Source organism: Muscardinus avellanarius, assembly GCF_963383645.1.
Source record: "Muscardinus avellanarius genome assembly, chromosome: 15".
Taxonomy (NCBI): domain Eukaryota; kingdom Metazoa; phylum Chordata; class Mammalia; order Rodentia; family Gliridae; genus Muscardinus; species Muscardinus avellanarius.
The window spans coordinates 66,323,034-66,342,300 of record NC_137801.1 but is presented as its reverse complement, the minus strand read 5'-3'; the positions used below and the strand labels follow the sequence as shown (position 1 = coordinate 66,342,300).

The 19,267-nt window shown below is 54.1% G+C and overlaps 1 protein-coding gene across 14 annotated transcripts in view; it reads right to left on the bottom strand.

Annotated features, from left to right (window-relative positions):
- Positions 1-749: 749 nt before the first annotated feature.
- DYSF (dysferlin) overlaps positions 750-19,267 on the bottom strand; it is a gene marked incomplete at both ends in the record, with an annotated part of 231,285 nt that continues 212,767 nt past the window's right edge. For all 14 annotated transcript variants that reach the window (XM_080711955.1, XM_080711953.1, XM_080711959.1 and 11 more), the window contains 11 exons: positions 750-788; positions 4,328-4,475; positions 5,679-5,788; positions 7,105-7,283; positions 9,426-9,525; positions 13,410-13,551; positions 13,944-14,039; positions 14,256-14,344; positions 15,461-15,600; positions 17,374-17,516; positions 18,401-18,571. In XM_080711955.1, the coding sequence (XP_080568081.1) occupies positions 750-788; positions 4,328-4,475; positions 5,679-5,788; positions 7,105-7,283; positions 9,426-9,525; positions 13,410-13,551; positions 13,944-14,039; positions 14,256-14,344; positions 15,461-15,600; positions 17,374-17,516; positions 18,401-18,571 (1,357 nt within the window). The remainder of the gene's footprint in view (positions 789-4,327; positions 4,476-5,678; positions 5,789-7,104; positions 7,284-9,425; positions 9,526-13,409; positions 13,552-13,943; positions 14,040-14,255; positions 14,345-15,460; positions 15,601-17,373; positions 17,517-18,400; positions 18,572-19,267) is intronic.

Sequence of the window (19,267 nt, the reverse complement as noted above, 5' to 3'; positions counted from 1 at the left end):
CTTTCTCCAGCTCTGATCTTAAAGCAGAATGAGGAAGCCAGCATCAGGGTCAAGGTCAAAGGTGGGGGGTGTTACAGTTTTTGGCCCAACCCTTTCATAGATGCCTCGTTTTCATAAAGTGAGAAGTCTTCGGCAAGGACACAAGGAGGTACAGATGACCACCCACTGGAGCAAAAGGCAGCCTTGAAAAGGGAAGGGGTCCCCTGAGTAAGGCGGGGCAGTGAGTAAGGGGACGTCCTCTGGAGAAGAGATGAAAAATGCAGGCTAAGTGTGCCAGACACCAAGCCTCGAAGCCCACGCCAGCACAGCCAGCTCCATGGGACCCCACTGTTGGCCTCCAGGCTGCTCCTGCCTCCCAAGGGCGATACAGGAATGGTCACAACCCACCTGCACCCGACCTGCCAGACATATCACCCTGCAGAGCCACCCCACTCAGGTACTGTAGACACACATGCACATGCAAACACACACAAGACACTGCTTTGCAGTTCAGTCTGTTTTATACTGAAACACATATGAGATCATCAGACAGGGGACTGGGTTGGGGGAGAAAGAGATGAACACGGGGTGATCCCAGGGCTTGATGTTAGTGACTCTCAGAGCAGGAGCCCGTCCATCTGTCCGCCCACCCTGGCAGGATGATCAGGCCTCAGAGGTCTGGGAGAGGTCAGCCAAACTGGGCTGAGCAGGCAGGCCAGTCCTGGGCCAGGAGGGCAGCCGGCACCCCCTTCTCCAGCGCAGGCAGGTCCTCAGCTGAAGGGCTTCACCAGCTTCATGGCAGCGTAGTTCTGGAGGGAGGAGGCAGGGACACATGGTGACCCCTTTGCGGGAGATGGAGCCCAGGGGCTGTCCTGGGTCTGGGGGGCTGAGTTTCAGGCAGGAGGCTAGCAAAGAAGACGCTGCAACCCCCTGCCTGCACCCTACCCTCACCTACCACCCCACACCTGGCTCAGCCTCCATTCTGGCTACACTTCCACCAATTAGGCAGACCCATACCCTCCCAAATCACTCGCAGCCTCCCATCTGGAGCCATGGCACCTGAACTGGCCTGTCTTCCCTCCCATCCATCCAGGGCCCACTCTCACATTCTGACCAGCCACCAAGAGGACTCTGATCACCGAGGGCCCAGCCAGGGGAAGCCTGGCCTGGACTCTTCCAGGTGCTAAAGGCAGGTCTGTGATTCTCCCCCCTCCCACATCTCCACATCCCCCCACGTGGGAGACTAGGGCTCACTGTCACCGCGCTCTGGCCCAGATAGAGTCGGGGTATAGGGAATGACCTTCACTGAAATCCAGTGCCAGAGATGGGTCGTCCTTGATTAAGCTCTGCCTGCTGCAGGACTGACAGGAACCTACCCTCCCCACCCCTCCCTCCAAAAACCATGAAAACATACACAACACAACACAGGGCTCCTAATTGGGACAGTATGTTCCCCAGCGCTGGCCCGGGAAAGCCAACTCTGGAAACAAAGCCGGCCGGCCTTCCCCGCCAAATCGCCTCCTGCCTCCCCACGCTGGCCCTGCTCCCAGCTGGCTCTGAGGGGGAGCCGAGAGGAATCAGACAGGCTGCCCCCCTCACCCCCTCCCAGGGGAATTTCCAAGAGGGTGAGGGACTGGGCCAACTGGAGGGGAGCGGCCCCACCCTGGGCCCCTCTCCACGGGGCCGGGCTTGGGGCAGCTCGAGTAGGCCCTCTGCCCCTGGGCTGAGAGCCAGATGAGGGGCACCAGCCCAGCCTTGCAGGCGTAGGACTGGCCAGGTGGCAGACTGACTTGGGTGGAAGGAAGCAGGATTTCCCAGGCTGCAGAAAAAGCCTGCATCTCCATCCCAGGCTGGCCCCTGGATCCTTAGGGCCTCACCTGGGTTCTGCCCCAACAGCTCTGGGAGAGGGAAGGCAGGGTTGGTATTTAAATAGGACAATCTCCAGAAGATCTCAAGGGAGAGCCATTCTGTTGGAGGCCCAGGAGTCAGGAGAGGGGCTGTGACCAGGACACTGGGAGTACTAATCAGCTCCAGGGCTAAGGCTGCCCCCCCCCCCAGATAAGGAAGGATCACAGGTAGAAACTAGAATCCTTCCTCCCCTCTCCTAGGCAGTGGATCCTCCTTCCCCAAATCCCTGAGGCCAGGGTCTGCCACCCAAAGGCTCAGAGGACAGGGCCAGCTGGCTATGGGCTGGGGTCCAGCATGGACAGAGCAGTGTTGATGCCACTTCGGATCTGCTCCTGCCCTCCCTGGGCTCTAAAGCAAGAGGCCTGGCTTTGCATGCAGCTTCCTTGACCACAGTCACTGTCACAGAAGCCCGGAGCTGACCTGGCCCAGCTCCCTCTGCATGCAGGTGGGAAGGACCTTGTCAAAGGCACACAAGAAGTCACGGGTAGAGCTTGCATTCCTGAGTTCAAATGCAGAGCTTTGTCTGGTACGACAGCACTTCTCCAACCTTAAGGTGCCCAAGGGCAGCTCCTCCCTGAGCCGACTGAGGCCAGCTCTGCATTCCAGCAAGCTCCCTGGTGATACCAATGCTACTGGTCCTCAGTCCACGCTCGAGGAGTAAAGGTCTGTACCAACCCTCCCTTCCTAACCCCTGCAGCCTGAGCTTCCCGAGGGAACGTTTGCTTAGACATGATGGCTGTCTTTATTCTCTGGTCTCAATGTCTCCCAGTAGACTGCGACCTCCCAGTGCCTCATCATCTCCTTCCTCATGTGCGCAACACAGCCCCACCTCCCGGACACCTACGCCTGTTTGATGGAGTGTCCACTGCTAGCTGAATGGCAGCCATACCCCCAAAGGAGAGCAGGGAAGGCCAGGAGAGGAAGCTGTGACCTGCTCTGACCTGGCTTGGGCTTCACCTGTGAGAAAATGCCAGGCAGAGGTCCTGGGGCCCCTCAGATCACCTCTGGTGGCAGCCCATGGTCCTAGACACATCACTTACACAGGCCTGTCTACAGACCTGTCTCTAATTTTGGATTGGTAATCTCAACTGCTTTTATTTAAAAAGGTCCCTGAAATTGTATAAACTTTAGGTCCCTGCAACATGGATCCAGCCCTGGACCACAGTTAAGTTTTGCCAACTGACCATAACTCTTCTGAGTTCCAGAAAAATGTTCCAACAAGGTGCCCCAAGAGATCACGGGGGGCTGGCTGTGGCCAGACCCATCGGTCATCCTGGTTCTAGACCTTTTTGTCACCATGCCCTAGAAGATAGCTATGGCCTGGACATCACCCCCGCAACCCCCCACTGCTCCTCACGGTTGATGACCTGAGGGACTACAAGGCGGTCTGCAGTGTTGACTCCTCCAATGGGGCGCACTCTGCTGACCTGGCTGGGCAGCGATGGCGCCCAGCTCTCAGTGGGAGACAGGTCTCTACCCTCTCCACCTCCTGGAGAGTTTACAAAACACCAACTACAAGGACAATGCTCTGGGCTGGTGGCCTGATGCCGCCAGACCCAAGGCTTGCAGTGAGACCCACACCAAGCCATGGGGCAGAAACCATGCACAGGTCACAGTGCAGCCTCAAGCCAGTTCCTCCCGCTCTCTGGGGAGGACAGGGCACCCAGGGACTGATTCTGCTATCTTCTCTCCTTTCATGTAGGTTTGAGATGTTTCTATTTAAAAGCTTTAACAGTTGTTAAAGAACATGAAGGTTCAGTTTCCCAACCTGGAAACACTGTGCTGTCTTCCAGGTCTGAAGCACCAGGGACACCAGGCAGCTGGAGCATCATCAGGTTCCCTAACAAGCTAGGAAAGCCAGGGCAGACACCTGCGCCCCTTTTCCCTACACAGTATGCTACTGATGTGGCCCTGATAACCAAGTGAAAGGGACCCCCCGGGTGAACCACCCAAAGGAGGGCTCCTGGGCCTCCCCTTCTCCATGCCTGCCCCGTGGCAGGAGGCAGACACAGTCTACCAAGGTCCTGAAGGGCCCTGGGCTCCCTGGCTCTTCCTTTCCTCTGGACTCAGCAAGTGTTGTCCTCAGGCAGAGCAGCCAAATCCTCTGCCCTGCCATCTAAGTCTTCCCTTCCCAACTAGACCCAGTGCCACCACCTCCTTTAAGAAGTGTCCCCTGCTCACCCCGTCCCAGGGGGCCTCATCTTCTGCCATTACATGTCCTAAGGGCTTGCTGAAAACAGAGTATCTCCCCGTCAAAGGCAAGAACTCAGTTTTTCCCTGGACTAAGGGCTCCCAAAGGGCAAGGTCTGCTCTCCCCTCTGGACAGAATATGCTTCTCTCCATCTGACTGAGGGAGTCACCAAGGACAAGGACAGCCTCCCCATTAGACTGAGGGCCCCCGAAGTCAAGCCCCAGTGCCTCCCCCATCAGGCCTGCTCACCGGGAAGGAGTAGACAAAGATGCCCAAGAACAGCAGGAAGATGAAGAGGATGATGAAGAGGATGATGGCGCACCGGAAGCGCCGCCACAGGATGAACTTCATTGTCTTGTATGGCGAAGTGAACCACAGGAAGGAGGTGTCAGGGCGCCTGGAAGGAGATCCCGGATCAGCAGGGCTCCCTCTGCAGGGCTCTCCTTGTGACTGCAGACCTAGCCGACCTCCAGACCCCCACCCAGCCTCTCCTAAACACAGCCCTTTGCGCCTGCACCCCTCTCCCCAGCCTGCACTGCGGCGTGGCCCTGCCCACACTGCCCTCTTGTTCAGGTGCTGCCCGGTGGGTTCCCAGCCGTGCCCCCAGGATGCCTTCCCCACGGCCCTCTCCCCTCCAGACCCAGGAGTTCATCACACCGTAGACTTGTGAGTTGGCAGAGCCTCTAGGACAGCTGCCATAGGCAAGTGATAGCCGATGGATGCCAGAATGGCCAAGCCCCTCAGCCAGATGCACGTGGCTAGGCCATGCCAGGGAGTATTGGGGTGGGGTGGGGTGGAAGGTTGGGAATCCAGAAAGCTGGATTTCTCCCATTCTCTCAAGAACATCAAAACCCTCCCCTCAGTCAGCCCACAGGTCAAACAGCATGTGGGCCTTGACTCTGTCAAGCCCTGCTGAGGTTTGATGGCACACTCTTTATCTTCTCTTTCTCCCAGAGAGATCCCCACATCCAGGGTCAAGGGCCCTCTCACTGCTCTGGCCACCCGTGGCACTTGGGATGATAAAGTGAGCTGTGTGTGCCAGGCATGCTGGGGTGGGGGCACACACAGCTACAAGCCCCCATGGTCTTTTAGTGACTGCCCAGAAATAGCCCTGGAGGTATCCACATCTCCCCATTTGGCCAGCTTCCCTCAGAGGTCTGTGGTGTAGGGAAGACAGGGCCCGGCCTCCCCATTTTTACAGCTGAGAAAATAAAGGCTGACAGGCCATTTGAAAGCCACTTTGACCCCAAGGAGAGCCACAGAAGGCAGGCTACTGCAGGGAGAGACCCGGATCTGACTCCACGGCTGACAAAGAGAAGCTAGAGAGTCTCAGCTTCCCACTTTCTCAGCTGGGATGACCTCATTTAACTTTGCTGAGACTGTTTCTTCACCTCTAAAATGGGGATCATAACTACGCAGCAGAGAAGGCTCCCCAGCACAACAGACCCATGAATCAGGTGTAGCACACAGCCAACAGGAGCCCAAGGTGCCTGTGTTCGCTGATACCACACTGTCCTGTCTGTTCCCCTTTGAGCCATGTGGCTCCGTGATTTCTGTGTGACTGCAGCAAGTGCTCCCAGACCAGGCACTGGCCACTAACCTCGGGTCCTCCAGCTTGGGGTTCATATTGGGCTCGTCCCGGCCCTGGCCAGCGGGCCGCTCCTCATGCTCACTCTCCGCTACGATCTCCAAGGTCATCTCCAGCTTGCCCTGCAGACACACAGGGCCTGGTTAGGGGCTCTGCCCAGTGGCCTGGAGAGGTGCCAAGGCAGGATGAACATAGGGTCACTTTAGAATTTTTTTTAAAGCTGTAGAATTGTGATTATAAAGGCAGTACCTGCTCCTTATGAAACATTTAGAACCTACAGAAATATACACGGCAAGGAGACCACCATCCACACTTCCACTATGTGGAAACACGTGGGTTAGCAACATTTCTGGGCCTCACAGCCACGTATGTACAAACTTTCACCCCGTATACATAGTTCTATAGCTTGCTTTTTTCACTTGGGAATACAATTCACTATATAATTATATATTCTTTAAAGTTTGGTTTCTAATGGCTGTAAAACATTCCGTGGATGGTTGACCATAATTTATTTAGTAAACTACTTATTTTGGTTCATTTAGGTTGTTTCCAACTCTTTGATATTATAAATAATGCTGGGACAGACATCCCAGAACCTAAATTTTTTAATTTCATCTGGTTATTTCTTTAGCAGAGAGTTTAGCAGTGGGATGAGAGAGTCCAATGGTGTAAATATTGTTAAATCTCTTGCTATATGTAACCAAATTACTTTTCTACACAGTAAAACCACTAACATTCCCAGCAGAAGCAAATGAGGCGCTCTCTCTGCATCCTCACCAGCAAGGAGCATTCCTTTATATCTAATTTAGTAGGCCCAAAACAATCACATTAAAATGTTCATTTAATTACTAGAGGAAATAAAGCTTTTCTTCATGTTAAATGGACATTTGAATTATCTATGCATGTCCTTTGTTCATTTTTCCTTTGGGGTGTTAGTATTTCTTGTTAATTATTATAATTCTTCATACAACAAAGATATTTTATTTCAAGGGCCATTTTAGGGTTGGATGGCTGCCTGCTGCTTCCAAGTAAACTGTCAGAGATTAATGCGTTCTCCGAGCTGCTCTGGGCTGGGAGACGAATGGCAGGATGGTGCAGAGAGTAGAGCAAGGATGGTTCTTGGGAGGGTCCTGCTCAAATGGGAGAGACACAAGCCCTCTCCATCCCCCAGGCAGGCAGGTCACAGGGAACCCAGGACCCAGATCACTATAAAGCCAATAAGCAGAATATAAGCAGATCATTCTTCTATTTCCCTAGACTTCCCATGGGACACGAGCCTCAAGGATGAGGAAGGCTGAGAATTGGAAGGGAAAAGGAGGGATACCTTAGAAAACAGAGACAGAGAGGAAGGAGAGGAACGGTGGGCATGCATGCCCCTGCTGGTTTCTGCAGAGGAAACTCCACACTCTCCACAGGGGCCGGAGGGGAGTAGACTCACCGCCAGAATCTTCTTCTCATCCTCTTCTGCCACACAAGGCCACCAGCCCTTCACTGTCTTCTGCTCAAAAAGGGACACAAAGCATTCTGGGTGGAAAGTGTCATCCAGCTGGTCCAAGGAGCACTTCTCAGCCGTCTTGGCTGGCTTGGGCATGCGGTTGAGATCCAGCTGCAGGGAGCCTATGACACCACAGGTGTTCCTTGGCCTCAGGCTACCCCGAGGCAGCACACTCAAGGAAAACTCACTGTCCCCCTCCTCGGCTACTATCCATGGCTTAGCCCTGGGTCACACCCCACAGACTCTCCATCTCCTATCCACCGCCTCCCTTTCCCTTTGTACTTCTTCCCGCCCATCCAATCCTGCATCCCACTGATCCCCACCTAGGAACTCACCTTAACATAGCTACCCACCTCTCCAGTTACTCCCCATACCGTGGACAAAGCCATTCACGCACCCAATGCATCCACCAGTTTTTAAAAATTGTTTTGTTGTGGTGAAATATATGTAGCATAAAATTTAGCATCTTAACCATATTTATTTATTTATTTATTTATTTATTTATTTATTTATTTTTGGTGGTACTGGGGTTCCTGGAAGCCCTTCTACCTCCGGGCTACACTCCCAGACCTATTTTATATTTTTATTTGGAAACAGGGTCTCTTAACCCAGCGTGGCTGGCTTCGAACCCGCTTGATCCTCCTGTCTCCGCCTCCCAAGCACGGGGATTACAAGCGTGCGCCACCACGCCCGGCTCATCTTAACCATATTTAAATGGACAGTTGACCAGCATTAATTATAGTAACAATCCTCACCACTATTCCCAAAAGGTTTCCATCTCCAAGTAGAAACTCTGTACCCATTCAGCAGTATTCCTCTCTCCCCACAGCCCGTGGTCATCTCTCTGTGTCCATGAATTTGCCTTTTCTAGATATTTCACTCAAGTGAAAGCAAGCAATATTTGTCCCCATGTATTCAGCTTATTTCACTGAGTATAATGTTTTCAAGGTCATCCACATCAATAATATTCTTTTTATGGTTGAATAATATTTTATTTATTCATATATATATATATAAATTATATACTTTACTTATCAATTCATCTGAAAACACTTGAGTCATTTACACCTTTGACTATAGATAATGCTGCAGTAAACATTGTCATACAAATTTCTGAATTTCTATTTTCAATTCTTTTGGGTATATGCCAAGAGTAGAATTGCTGGGTTATATGATAATTGCTGGGTTATATGATAATTCAACCATCAAGATGTTTTTCACAGCACCTACATCATTCTACATTCACACCAGCAATGTACTTTGCTTATCTGCACTAATTTTCCCACAGGAATCATATACAGAATAATAAGTAAAATGACAGAATTCAAATTTGGTGCCATAATTTTTGTACCTGACCCTTTCATAACGAAATCTCATAGAATTCCAGAACATTTTCATCACCCCCCAAAAGAAACCCCTGCACCCATTAGCAGTACCCCCCTCTCCCTCTCCCCAATCCCCACTAATCTCTTCTTCCTCTCTGTGGATTTGCCTATGCAAATTTTGTGGAATTTTTGGAATTTTGGATTTTTGGAATTTGTGGATTTTGTGGAATTGCACCACATTCCTCCTTCTGCACCCAACTTCTTTTACTTAGCATGTTTACAAGGTTCAGCCAAGCTGTTGTGTGTATCAACCGCTCATTTCTTTTTTATGGCTGAATGATATCTTATTGTATGGATAGACCACATTTTCCAGAGTTAACCTTCACAGTTAGGGCAGGGCCTACTCACTCCCTTCACAGAGCACCCTACTGCACCCCACCCCAAAGGATATCCTCCTCCATCCCACCATCCCTCAACCCAGCTCCCAGCCCCCGAGCTCAGCATCTCACCTGCCCCACCAGAAACCTGCATGGGGGGCTGGGAGATGGAGCCCATGTTTGTTCATTCCTTCAGTCTCTTGGGCACAAGGGTGAACAATGCTTAGAGCCCCTCAATTTCTGGGCCTGGTCTATCTAGACAAGGGAGCATCGTGTTGTGAGACCAAGCTGTCAGCCTCACCTGTGCGGGCCTGGGCCTGTGCTACCCTCTCATCCTTGCCTACCTGACTGCCACTGTCCAGCATGGCCCAGTGGTCCAAGCCACCTCTGCTGAGGGCCTACCCTGGTCACTCTGACATACTCAGTGTTGGGGACCCTGTGATCCTGAGCTGCCTGAAGGCAGAAAGGAGGTCAGCTCCTGCTGCTGGGTTTTTCAAGGGTCCACACAAGCAGCAGAGCCAGCTCCCCATGCACAGCACAGAGCTGACCAGAGAAGACTCACCCAGAAAGTCATCAAAGGAGAACTTGTCGTTGTCCCAGATCTGGAATACAACTCGTGCTGGTATTTTGCTCTCGGTCTTGTCCAGCCTCCAGAAGGCATCCTGTTTTGAGGAAGAGCAGAGAAGCCAAGTTGGAGAGGCAATTATCCCTCAAGCATGGAAGGCTGCCAGGAAGTGGGGTAGAATGACCCTGGGGGTATTGCCAGAGCCAGGTCCTGGAAGAAGGTCAGATCCCAGAAGACAGTGCAGGCTCAAAAGATGCTTAAAGACAGCAGCTTTAAGCCTCCCAAACTTCTAAGCCAAGGTCCTCACCTGAGTTGATGAAACTGAGATTTGAAAGAGTCCAAGGACTTTGCCCAAGGTTGAATAGCTAAAAGCAATAATATTAATATTGTACATCCTGTGCATCAGCCCTCTGCCACTGTGAACTCATTTATCCTTCCAAAACCTGTAAGGGAGACACTGTCTTTTCAGCAGAGGACCAAAGCCAGTACCTTGTCCAAGGTCACATGGCAGGAAACAGCAAGTGCAACTCAGACCCCAGCAGGAAGACTCCAGGGTCCTGCTCTCAACCCCACACCTGGGAGACCCACCTGCCCTGGCTGTCACTAGAAGGAACTAAGCACAGTAGGACCCGAGCTCCTTGCTGGGTTTCCACCCTCCCCCTGGAAGGCAAGGCAGGCAGGGTCCTTCTCTGCTGGCCCTGGCTCTGTCATGCTAGGTCATCATGGGCTGCTTCCCCTAGGGTCCGCAGGGAGCAACCCAGAGCTGTGTGCTGGGCTGGCCCCTGAGCCAGGCCACACTGGACCCAAAAGACTGTGGCAGAGCTTCCGGCTCACAGTGGCTTGTTCTCTGTTCCCTTGCTGGGACTTTCCTGGGCAGGTCTCAAGGACTGGAAAAGTCTTAAGAGGCAGGCAAGAGCAGGAAGCTAAATCCAAGTCTCCAGGGACAAGCTCTACTGGGACACAAGGAGCACTGCTGACCACAGGGCCTGGCCCTGGGCGCCCACTGACCCAGCCTTGCCACCTGGTGGCCACCCCAAAGTCCATGACCACCCCTGTGAGAAACGGGCACTGCACACAGGTCCCAGCCATAGCCAGGGCTGCCACCTGGACGGGAAGACTCTTATGGCCCCAGTGGGCCCCAGGCCCCCAGGGCTGTCTGGTGTGTACCCCCCCGGCCCGCCTGGCTCAGCCCTCCCACAGGTGCCTCCCTCCTCTGGCCAGCTTTTATGGCCAGCTCCAGGCCCGCCTGCAGGGCCGCCAGCAGCCTTCGTTCCTCTGGCCAGCCTGGTTTATAGGCTCAGTAATGAGCCAGAGGTTCAAACGGCCCCTGGTGGGAGCAGCTGGGTGGGGGCTCAGCCTGGGGAATGAGCCCCCCCAGGTCCCCGGCACTCATTATGCTCCCGGCCTGGGCCCTTTTACTAGCTGTTTATTTGCGGGGTGGGTGCCTGACGCGCTGCAGACCCCGGTGGGTGTGCTGGGCTCCAGGTGGGGAGCTGGGCCGGGACAACCCGCAGTGGTTCAAAGCAGCCGGATGAAAGGAGACCTTGTACTTTATGACAGTCTCGTCTGGTTAATGGGGTCCCTGGAGGGCCTGCCTGCCAGAGGCCCCGAACCCCATGGCAGAGGGCTGGCTCTGCGGCAGGCCCAGGGAGCCCAGAGGCGGCATGGTCCCTGTACTCGCCTACTCACACTCCTCCTGCAGCCCAGACCAGCTAATTGGTGCCCTGGTGTGGGCGCAGCTCCACCTGCCTCCCAGCATCCTCTCCCCTAGAGGAGCACGCGGCCCTGTTGCCTTCCTGGCTCCCTTCAGAGCCAGCTGGCGGGCCTGCATTCCGCTCTTCCCACCTTCTCAGCCCCTGCCTCCAGCCACCCTCCCCCTGCCAGGGCCTGAGATCAGAAGGCACTTTCCATCCCTCCTCCTCCTCTCCCTCCTTGACTCCTCTTCCTCTTCTCCAACATCCCCCATGCCTCTGCTCCCACCGTGGTTTTCCTCCACATCCAAGCCCTCAGGCTGTCCCTTCCTCTGGGCCAGTCCAACTCTCCCCTTCTCCCTCCATGAAGAGGTGAAACTCCATCCATGCTGGGATAGAGCCACCCTAAGTACTTTTTTTTTTTTTTTTTTTTTTTTTTTTACTGGGGATTGAACCCAGGGCACTCTGGCTCCAGACTATACCCCCAGCCCATTTTATTTTTTATTCGAAACAAGATCTTCCTGAGTTGCTGAGGGTCTCTGAGCCCTCAGAGCTGCCAGGTAACCCTTTTCTGTACCACCAATTAGCACTGTCTCACCCCTCCTCCATGTAGATTTATCTTTCAGCATTAACAACTCCTGCTCACCTTTTGTCTCAAATCACCTGCCACAGTGTCAGATTCTCTTTTTCCTTTTATTGCATAGAAAAAAATCAAGAACATGCCCTCCTGCCACCCCTCCCTGCAACATCCGCACCTCTCATGGGGAAGAAGCTGCTTCTCATTTGAGTGGCCAATGTGCATCTCTCAGACTCAGTTTCCCCATCTGTGCCAAGGCCCGAGATGGTGTACACCATGCCTTGGTCCTCCTCTCTTTATTCCCGGACCCACTATTCCTGTCCCCTGTCTGAAGCAAATGGGAAGCGTTTGGACCAGACCTGTTTGACAGGGAGGAGATGCAGCCCTGTTATAGAAACAAGCTTGTGATAGACACACACACTGCACAAATGAAAGGGAAACTAAACCTACACAGTCTGGATTTTCCTTGATGTCACAGAACCGTGTCACTAAATTCTGCTTTGGGGCAGGTACTATGTCGTGATCCCTGGGTCCAAGAATCCATTCACCATGGCTTACTCCAAATTTTCTATTGTTTGTAGGTTCAGGACGTTCAAAAGAATATTTTGGTTTCTCCAAAATGCAGATGAGCCTAGGTACTGTATGATAAGGATCGGGCAGAGAGGATGCGAAGCAGAGAATGAAGAAGCATGAGGTGACCTAAGTGTGTGATGTTAGCTCCCTTCTTGAACCATGTGGCCACTCGGGAGAGAAGGAAGAGAAAAGGAGCTAACTTCAAGGCTGGAAGCCTCCAGCCCACTCAGATGCAAACCAGACCAGAAGAACTTAAACACAGAGAAGAATTTTCCCCCTGAGCAGGAGAGCAGGTGGCCATTAATGCCAGGGAGGATGAGGATGCTCTGAGGTTCCAAGGGGCCCTCCACCCCATGCTGGCCTGACCAGAAAGCCCTCACTACCCATTGGGAGCACCCCCTTCCTCTGGTGGTTGCCTCCCAAGGGCTGGCCTGGCACAACCGGGAGGTACCTGCCCTTGCACTTTGCCTATATCAGGGATAAAGAGACCTAAGTCGGAGATGCTGAGATATAGAGACCAAGGTCCCCACAACCACCTCTCCCCACAGGCTGATGCTGGCCCATCTCCCCAAGTGGAGGAGAAGGGAGCAGGACAAAGCTTCAGGCCTGGAGGGGCAGAGTCTCTCCCGGTGACTGTTTAGTCTGGGACAACAGCCACAGGCACCAGACACCACTGTAAGCGGTCAGGTCAGCAGCCCAAGAGACAAGCTGGTCCTAGTGCTATGGGGAACCCAGGTACACACAGCGCCAGCCCTCTTGGAAAGCTCCCCAACAGGGTGCACCCTTCTGCCCTTCTGATGGCTGTGCTGAGGTTCCCTACTCTTCCCACTCAGACCCAGGGCCCCATCCTGACACTTGGTTTGCCTGGGGCAGTGACTGCAGGGTGTGGATGGATGTGACACTGTGTGCTTGTGGGTGGTCATGGGTGGCAGCAATGCTTTTGACAACAGCGAGAGGGAAGAGGAAAGAGAGGCGAGTGCAGAGGTGGATGGCTCTGGAGGCAGGAAGGCCAGGGTAGACTCCACGAAGGGTCAAAATGACAGAGAAGTGTTGATGGGGAGGCTGGCAGGAAGAGACAGGGGGATCTTCCTGGCAGTATAAAGCCCGGGGCCAGGAGCAGGAGGCCGAGGAGGCGCTCACCTTCTTGGCAACAGAGCAGACTTGCTCGGCCGGCAGGTAGTCGAAGGGGAAGATAAACCTCCAGTTGAAGTTGCCCTCGCCCCCCAGTGAGCGGTAGTGCACGTCTGTCTTCTGCTTGTATTCTTCAAAGCCGACCATCCAGCTAGGTGTACACGGGTAGAGGACATTTCTCATTAAGATTTCCACAACATACAGCCCCCCACTTGGGCCAATGAGGAATTATGAAGGTAAATGAACTTGGTAAAGGACATCTCGAATAGAATGCCCAGGAAATCTCCATGATGCCCAAAATGCACTAAATTGGAAAATGGTGTAAATTCTCAGCCACTCTCCATGGGCATCCTCACATCTTGTAGTTTTAGCCCAAAGATGAGTGCAAAAAAAATCGGCTGGGAGGTTGACTCCCCAAAGGCAGAGGGCGCCCCGTGAGGCCCTCCTTCGAAGCTTGCTGCTCTCCCTTCCCCGTGCTGGTCTCTGCTGAAGGAGTGGAGGACCCCGAGGGCTGGCACAAGTGGGAGGGTGGTGGCGCCCTACCCTTTCACATAAATATCGCTCATCTTCTCTCCAGTGATGCTGAGGTCGTCCAGGACCACGTCTTTGGTGTTCCAAATAATACAACGCAGGAAAAACCTGAGGGAAAAGAGCACAACTCAAACCCACAGGGATTCTCCACCAGAGGGTGGTCCAGGAAGGCCTGCTGTCCGCCTGCTGGACACTGGAACAGGCCCACACAAGAGCTATACTCCCAGGCCCGGGTGGCCAAAGGGTGACCTCCCAGACCCGCCCAGAGCCACTGGGTCCCTCCTGCCTCCAGCTCAGCTCAGAGCCCGTGGCTGGATCCGTCACCTTCTGGCTTTCCGTGGGGTGATGTTGAAGGGAGGTCCAGGCCGCCCCAGGGCCTTCGGGAACAGGTCAATCCACATCTGCAGCTTCCCCTGTGGAGACAGGAGCCTGTTCTCCAGCCTCTGCATTCAACCCAGCTATCACACTGTGGCTCTGTGCCAGCCATTTAGGGAACTGGACAGACAACCCAGGCCCTTCCAAGAAGGACCTCACTGCCCTGTGGGGAGAGAGACTGTAGGGCCGCTGCAGAGGGGAGCCTATTGCCCCTGACCTGGGCAGGCCCCTCAGAGATGCTGACCCATAAGCAGACCCTCCCTTTGCAGCGGGAATGGCATGGGCAGGCAACACCGTGAACAACCAGGCAGCAGGGTTTAGTAAGGGGGCTCGGAGGGTCCTCATGCCAGGAGACACTCTACCTGCCCAGCCCCTCCCGCCCTCCAAAAGCCAAGCAGGATTTCTATCCCCTGAGGAGGGGGATTGAAGTCACGTGGTTATGTCACTTCTAAGGGGTCACCATACCGGAGGGCAAGAGAACTGTGTGCCGCTTGTGCTGTTTGGGGGAGGCTGGCAAACAAGCTGCCTCATCCGAGAGAGCTGCCGCTCACAAAGGCATCTGCGGGGCTCACCCGGCCTTCCCTTCCCTGCACCTGTAACCTCCTCTCCCTTCCCTCCCTGCAAGCCCCAGCTCTGAACTCACTGTGTCCAGCAAGCCTTCCCTGGCCTGCAGCCGGCTCTGTGCTCACCTGCCCTGCACGGGAGGGTCCCCTGCCCCCCTACTGATGGTCTCTTTGGGTCTCCTTGTCATTTCACAGTGGGATGCTGACACCCTGTCTGAACACCCCGCTGTTGCCAGCATAGGCTGGCCATCTGAGACTGAGCCACTGACAGCCGGCGGTGGGCGGGGGGGACACCCGGAGACCAGGCTGAAACGCTGGGGCTCCAGAGTGGCGGGCAGAAGTCAGAGGGGCTCCAGGTGGCTGAAGGAGACACTGGGAATCACCTCCTAGCACCGAGCCAGGAGGCAGAGGGGAGGTCAGGACCTTAGGTCCCTTGTAGTTCACCAACGGTGACCATTTGGACTGTGAGGAAATGGGTCATGGAGGGACCGGCCAAACCCCAGGGTCCCTGGCGGGTCCTCTGGATGCTCTGCTTCCCTGGGTGGGGCTCTCTGGGCTTCAAGGACTCCGGGCCCAGGCTGCAGGTCCTACCTGCTCGATGTCTGGCTGCAGAGGGCTGTAGAGGGGCCGTGACTCCACGTGCTCTGGGACCAGGCCCTGCTGCTGAAGGACGTGCAGGGCCAGGCGTTCCTCCACTGGGCCCAGGTGTGGGTTCGGAAGCCTGCCAGCCTCTGTCCCAGAGAGAGATCGCAAAGTTGCAGGGCGTGTGAGAACCAGCAGGGCTGGCCTGGGCCGGGTGGAGCGGGAGGACCTGAGGGTTGTGGGCAGTTGCTCACCCCGCAGCCTCAGCCCCAGCCCAGAGCACTCTCTGTAAGAGAAACCTGACTCTCCCCAGGCTCTGGGCCTAAACACCCAGATCCCTTGCTGCCATTGCTTCTACCCAGCCTCTTCTGGAAGGTTCTTCCTCTTTTCCATCAATACAGTTCCTCCTTGCCTGCCCAAACCCACCACTTCCTGGAAGCCCTCCCTGACTTCTCCCAATTCTGAGCCTCAGCAGCCCATACCCCAGGTCTGGTTTCTTAGTGCTATTAGTGCTATGCTCTGGATCACGTAATTCATTCTATTAACAGCAATAAAAGCAAATACTTGTAGAGTAGAAACCACGTGCCACACACAGCTCTTTGTAGATGTTAGCAGATTTAATCCTCAGAAAGAGCCTAGAAGCTCAGGGTGATGCCACCCCTGTTTCACAGATGTGGCACGTAAGGTGTGGAGAGGCCCTCACCGGGACAGACGGGCAGCTGGAGCCACACGCCCACTTAGGAAAGGTGCCCTGCGCCCAAGGCCTTGACTGAGGGCTGATGGTGGTCCACATGCACGTGCATCACTCAGGTACATGTGCTCAGGTGTGCCCATGTGCACACATGTAATTGTTCACCACTGGACCTGCCCTGCCCACCTTCATACAGATCCCAAAGGAAGGGGCATGACCCTACAGGGACCAGGGCTCTAGCTCTGTCCTGCCAGGCTGGGCAACTCTGGGCAGGTTGTTAACCACTCTCAGCCTCAAATGGCCGAGAAATCTGGAAAATCAAGCAGATATTGGGCCTCACAGTTTTACGACCACGAGCCCTGATCCCTGGGCTAAAGTTGCTCACAGAACAACAGCCCCCACTAAAAGAAATAAGACGACCCTTAAAACAGATGCATGCTCCAAAGGAAAAGAGAATTGGGGGTGGGGGGTGGGAGTCAGGAAAACAGAATAAGAAGGAGGAGGGGGATTCGGGCACAGGGGCATCAAAGCTGTCATTTCCCTTTTATAACCTCAGCACCAGCTCTGACATCAAACATCTCTGGAACAAGCAGGAGATGAGGGGCCAGCTGGGCCTGTAAACACCTCCAGGAGTCTGTGCTGCTCTGGTGGGCGACGCAGGCCTGTGGGCATCTCAGACACATGGGGAGCATGTGGCGGGACTTGGCCACCAGTGTCAGGCAGAACCTGGGGCGGGGTGGGGCGCTGCAAGGTCCTGCCACTCTTTGGATGACAGGTACTTGGGCTGGGCACAGGGGATGCTGGGGCTGTATCAGGGTCAAGTTGGCAGGCCAATGAGAGCTAAGTTGAGAATGTTTATTGGAGTGAAGGTACTGCAGACTCTCATCAAAGTCTGACCACCAAAGGCAGAAGATGTCTGAAGATGGCTTCAGACCCAGCCCCATTTGCCCTTAGACGGGCACCAACTTAGCCTTGGATGGAGCCCTGACCCTGGCTCCACCCTGACCCCTAAGCTGGACCCCACCCGGACCTCAGGTTTTACAATGGCATCACAGCTATGCACTGGTCCCCAAAACATCAAGCATCAGTTTAGCCCAGCTGTGCCGCCCCAGGGAAACCCCAAGTCTCACTCTGACGTGGGTTATGTCCACTTGGGCCTTTATGATAGGAACAGGCCTGACCAGAGGGGTGAGGGAGCCTGCTGTGAGTCAGGGGTTGCGTGGCAGCTCACCGATCTCCTCAATGGTGTATTCTTTATCCTGAAATGTTACCCGGTCTGTCCGGTACACAGGGGCCTTGACCCTGTGCTGCTGGCAGAAGAGATGGAGGAGCTGGCAGGGCCGGAGCTGGTCCCTCCACTGGTTTGGTCCAGAGCTGAGGCCCAAGCATAGACAAAGATGAGTTACTCCAAGGACACTGACCGGGGAGGGGAACTTGCAATGGCCCCGTGTGCCCCCCCCACATCATCACCCCCTCATCGCTTTCACAAATGACTCCCCATCTGATCTCTCGTCCCCATTTTGTAGATGAAGAAAATGAAGCCCAAAGAACAAAGGGCTTAGATGTTTCCAGTTCCCAGAGTTAGAATCAGACCCAAACAAGATTCAAGATGGTGGGAGAGGGTGCTGTCCACACATGTGGTCCCCGGACAGGCCATCCATTGGCTAGCTCCCCTTAAGGCCCAGGTGGAGCCCGCTGCCATGCCCCCCTTTTCTTCCTCTCCCTCCTTCTTCCCTATCTCCTTCCAGATGTCTAGCCTTCTGCAGGTCTCAAGGATGCATTAGAAAGAACTGGCTTAGCCGGGCGTGGTGGTGACACCAGCATTCAGGAGGCTGAGACCGGAGGATCGTGGTTCATTAACAACCTCAGCTACTTAGTGAGGCCCTCTGCAACTTAGTGAGACCCTGTTTCAAAATAAAGAATCTAAAAAAATAGAGCAGGGGGAGGGTAAGGGGGCGTAGCTCGTGGTTGAATGCCCCTGGGTTCCATCCCCAGATCCACAAAAAAAAAAAAAAAAGAAAGAAAGAAAGAACTGGCTTATAATATATAATAGACCAGGTCCTTAGAGTCAAACAAACAGACTCAAACCCTAATCCCACCACTTATATGCCATAATCTCTGGGCCTCACTTTCCTCAGTGGAGTAAGGACAAGACCTCCTGCCCCAGGTTCAAGAAGAGACCAGCTGGAGTGTTCGCTGCAGCGGCCAATAGTCAGGCGGGGTAGGTTGGCACCGAAGCAGGCAGCTCAAGCACATACACACAGTAGGTCTGCGGGAGTCCACAGCGAGCCCCGAATTTGGATAGCAGCCTGTTCTCCAGGTCAATGACTGTCTCCCCAATCTTCTCGTCCTTGGAGAGGAGGTCATAGTCGTACAGCATAATCTTCAAGTCTTTCTCCAGAGGCAGTGTGCAGGTCAGCTCGAACATCCTGCAGGTAGGGTGAACCTTGGTACGCTGCCAGCCCCCACCCCGTGGACCTACTCACAACACTACTGTAGAGGGCTTGTCCTGGTGTGTGAATGTGCACGTGTGTGTGTGTGTGTGTGTGTGTGTGTGTGTGTGTGTCTTTCCCAAATAAACTGAGTTGAGCACACAACAAGTTCCTGCCTGATAGACTCCATATTAAATGAAATGAAACTGAATCTTAGAACTGAAGTGTCCACAATACCAGGAGACAAGAGATGTGAAACTCCAGAGCCAGGAGCCAGCGCTGTGGAATTTACAAGAATAGGGCCCAGGACCCAGTCTGTGGACACTGGGGCCTGCACACTGACTTCTTGGTGGGATGGAAGGAGGATTTGTGAGATTTCTTGGGAGAGAGCTCCTGCAGGCTCTGCACCCCCACCGCCATCAGGGTCAAGACAGGTATTCTCCCTCCTCGCCTTGAAATGGGTCTCCTGCAGGCAGGAGACATAAGCCCACTGCCTCCATCATGCCCAGGATGCTAAAGCAGTGGAGAGGAGGAGGATGGGGCCACATCTGGGAGCAGTTACACTTCTCTTGGTAGCTGGACAAGGAATTCAAGTGTGTCCTGTGGAAAGGGGTGGGAGCATAGCCTCAAGGCCAGACAGGATCAGCTCTGAATCCTGTCCTATAGGACCTCACAGGATTCTAACAGCCAGGG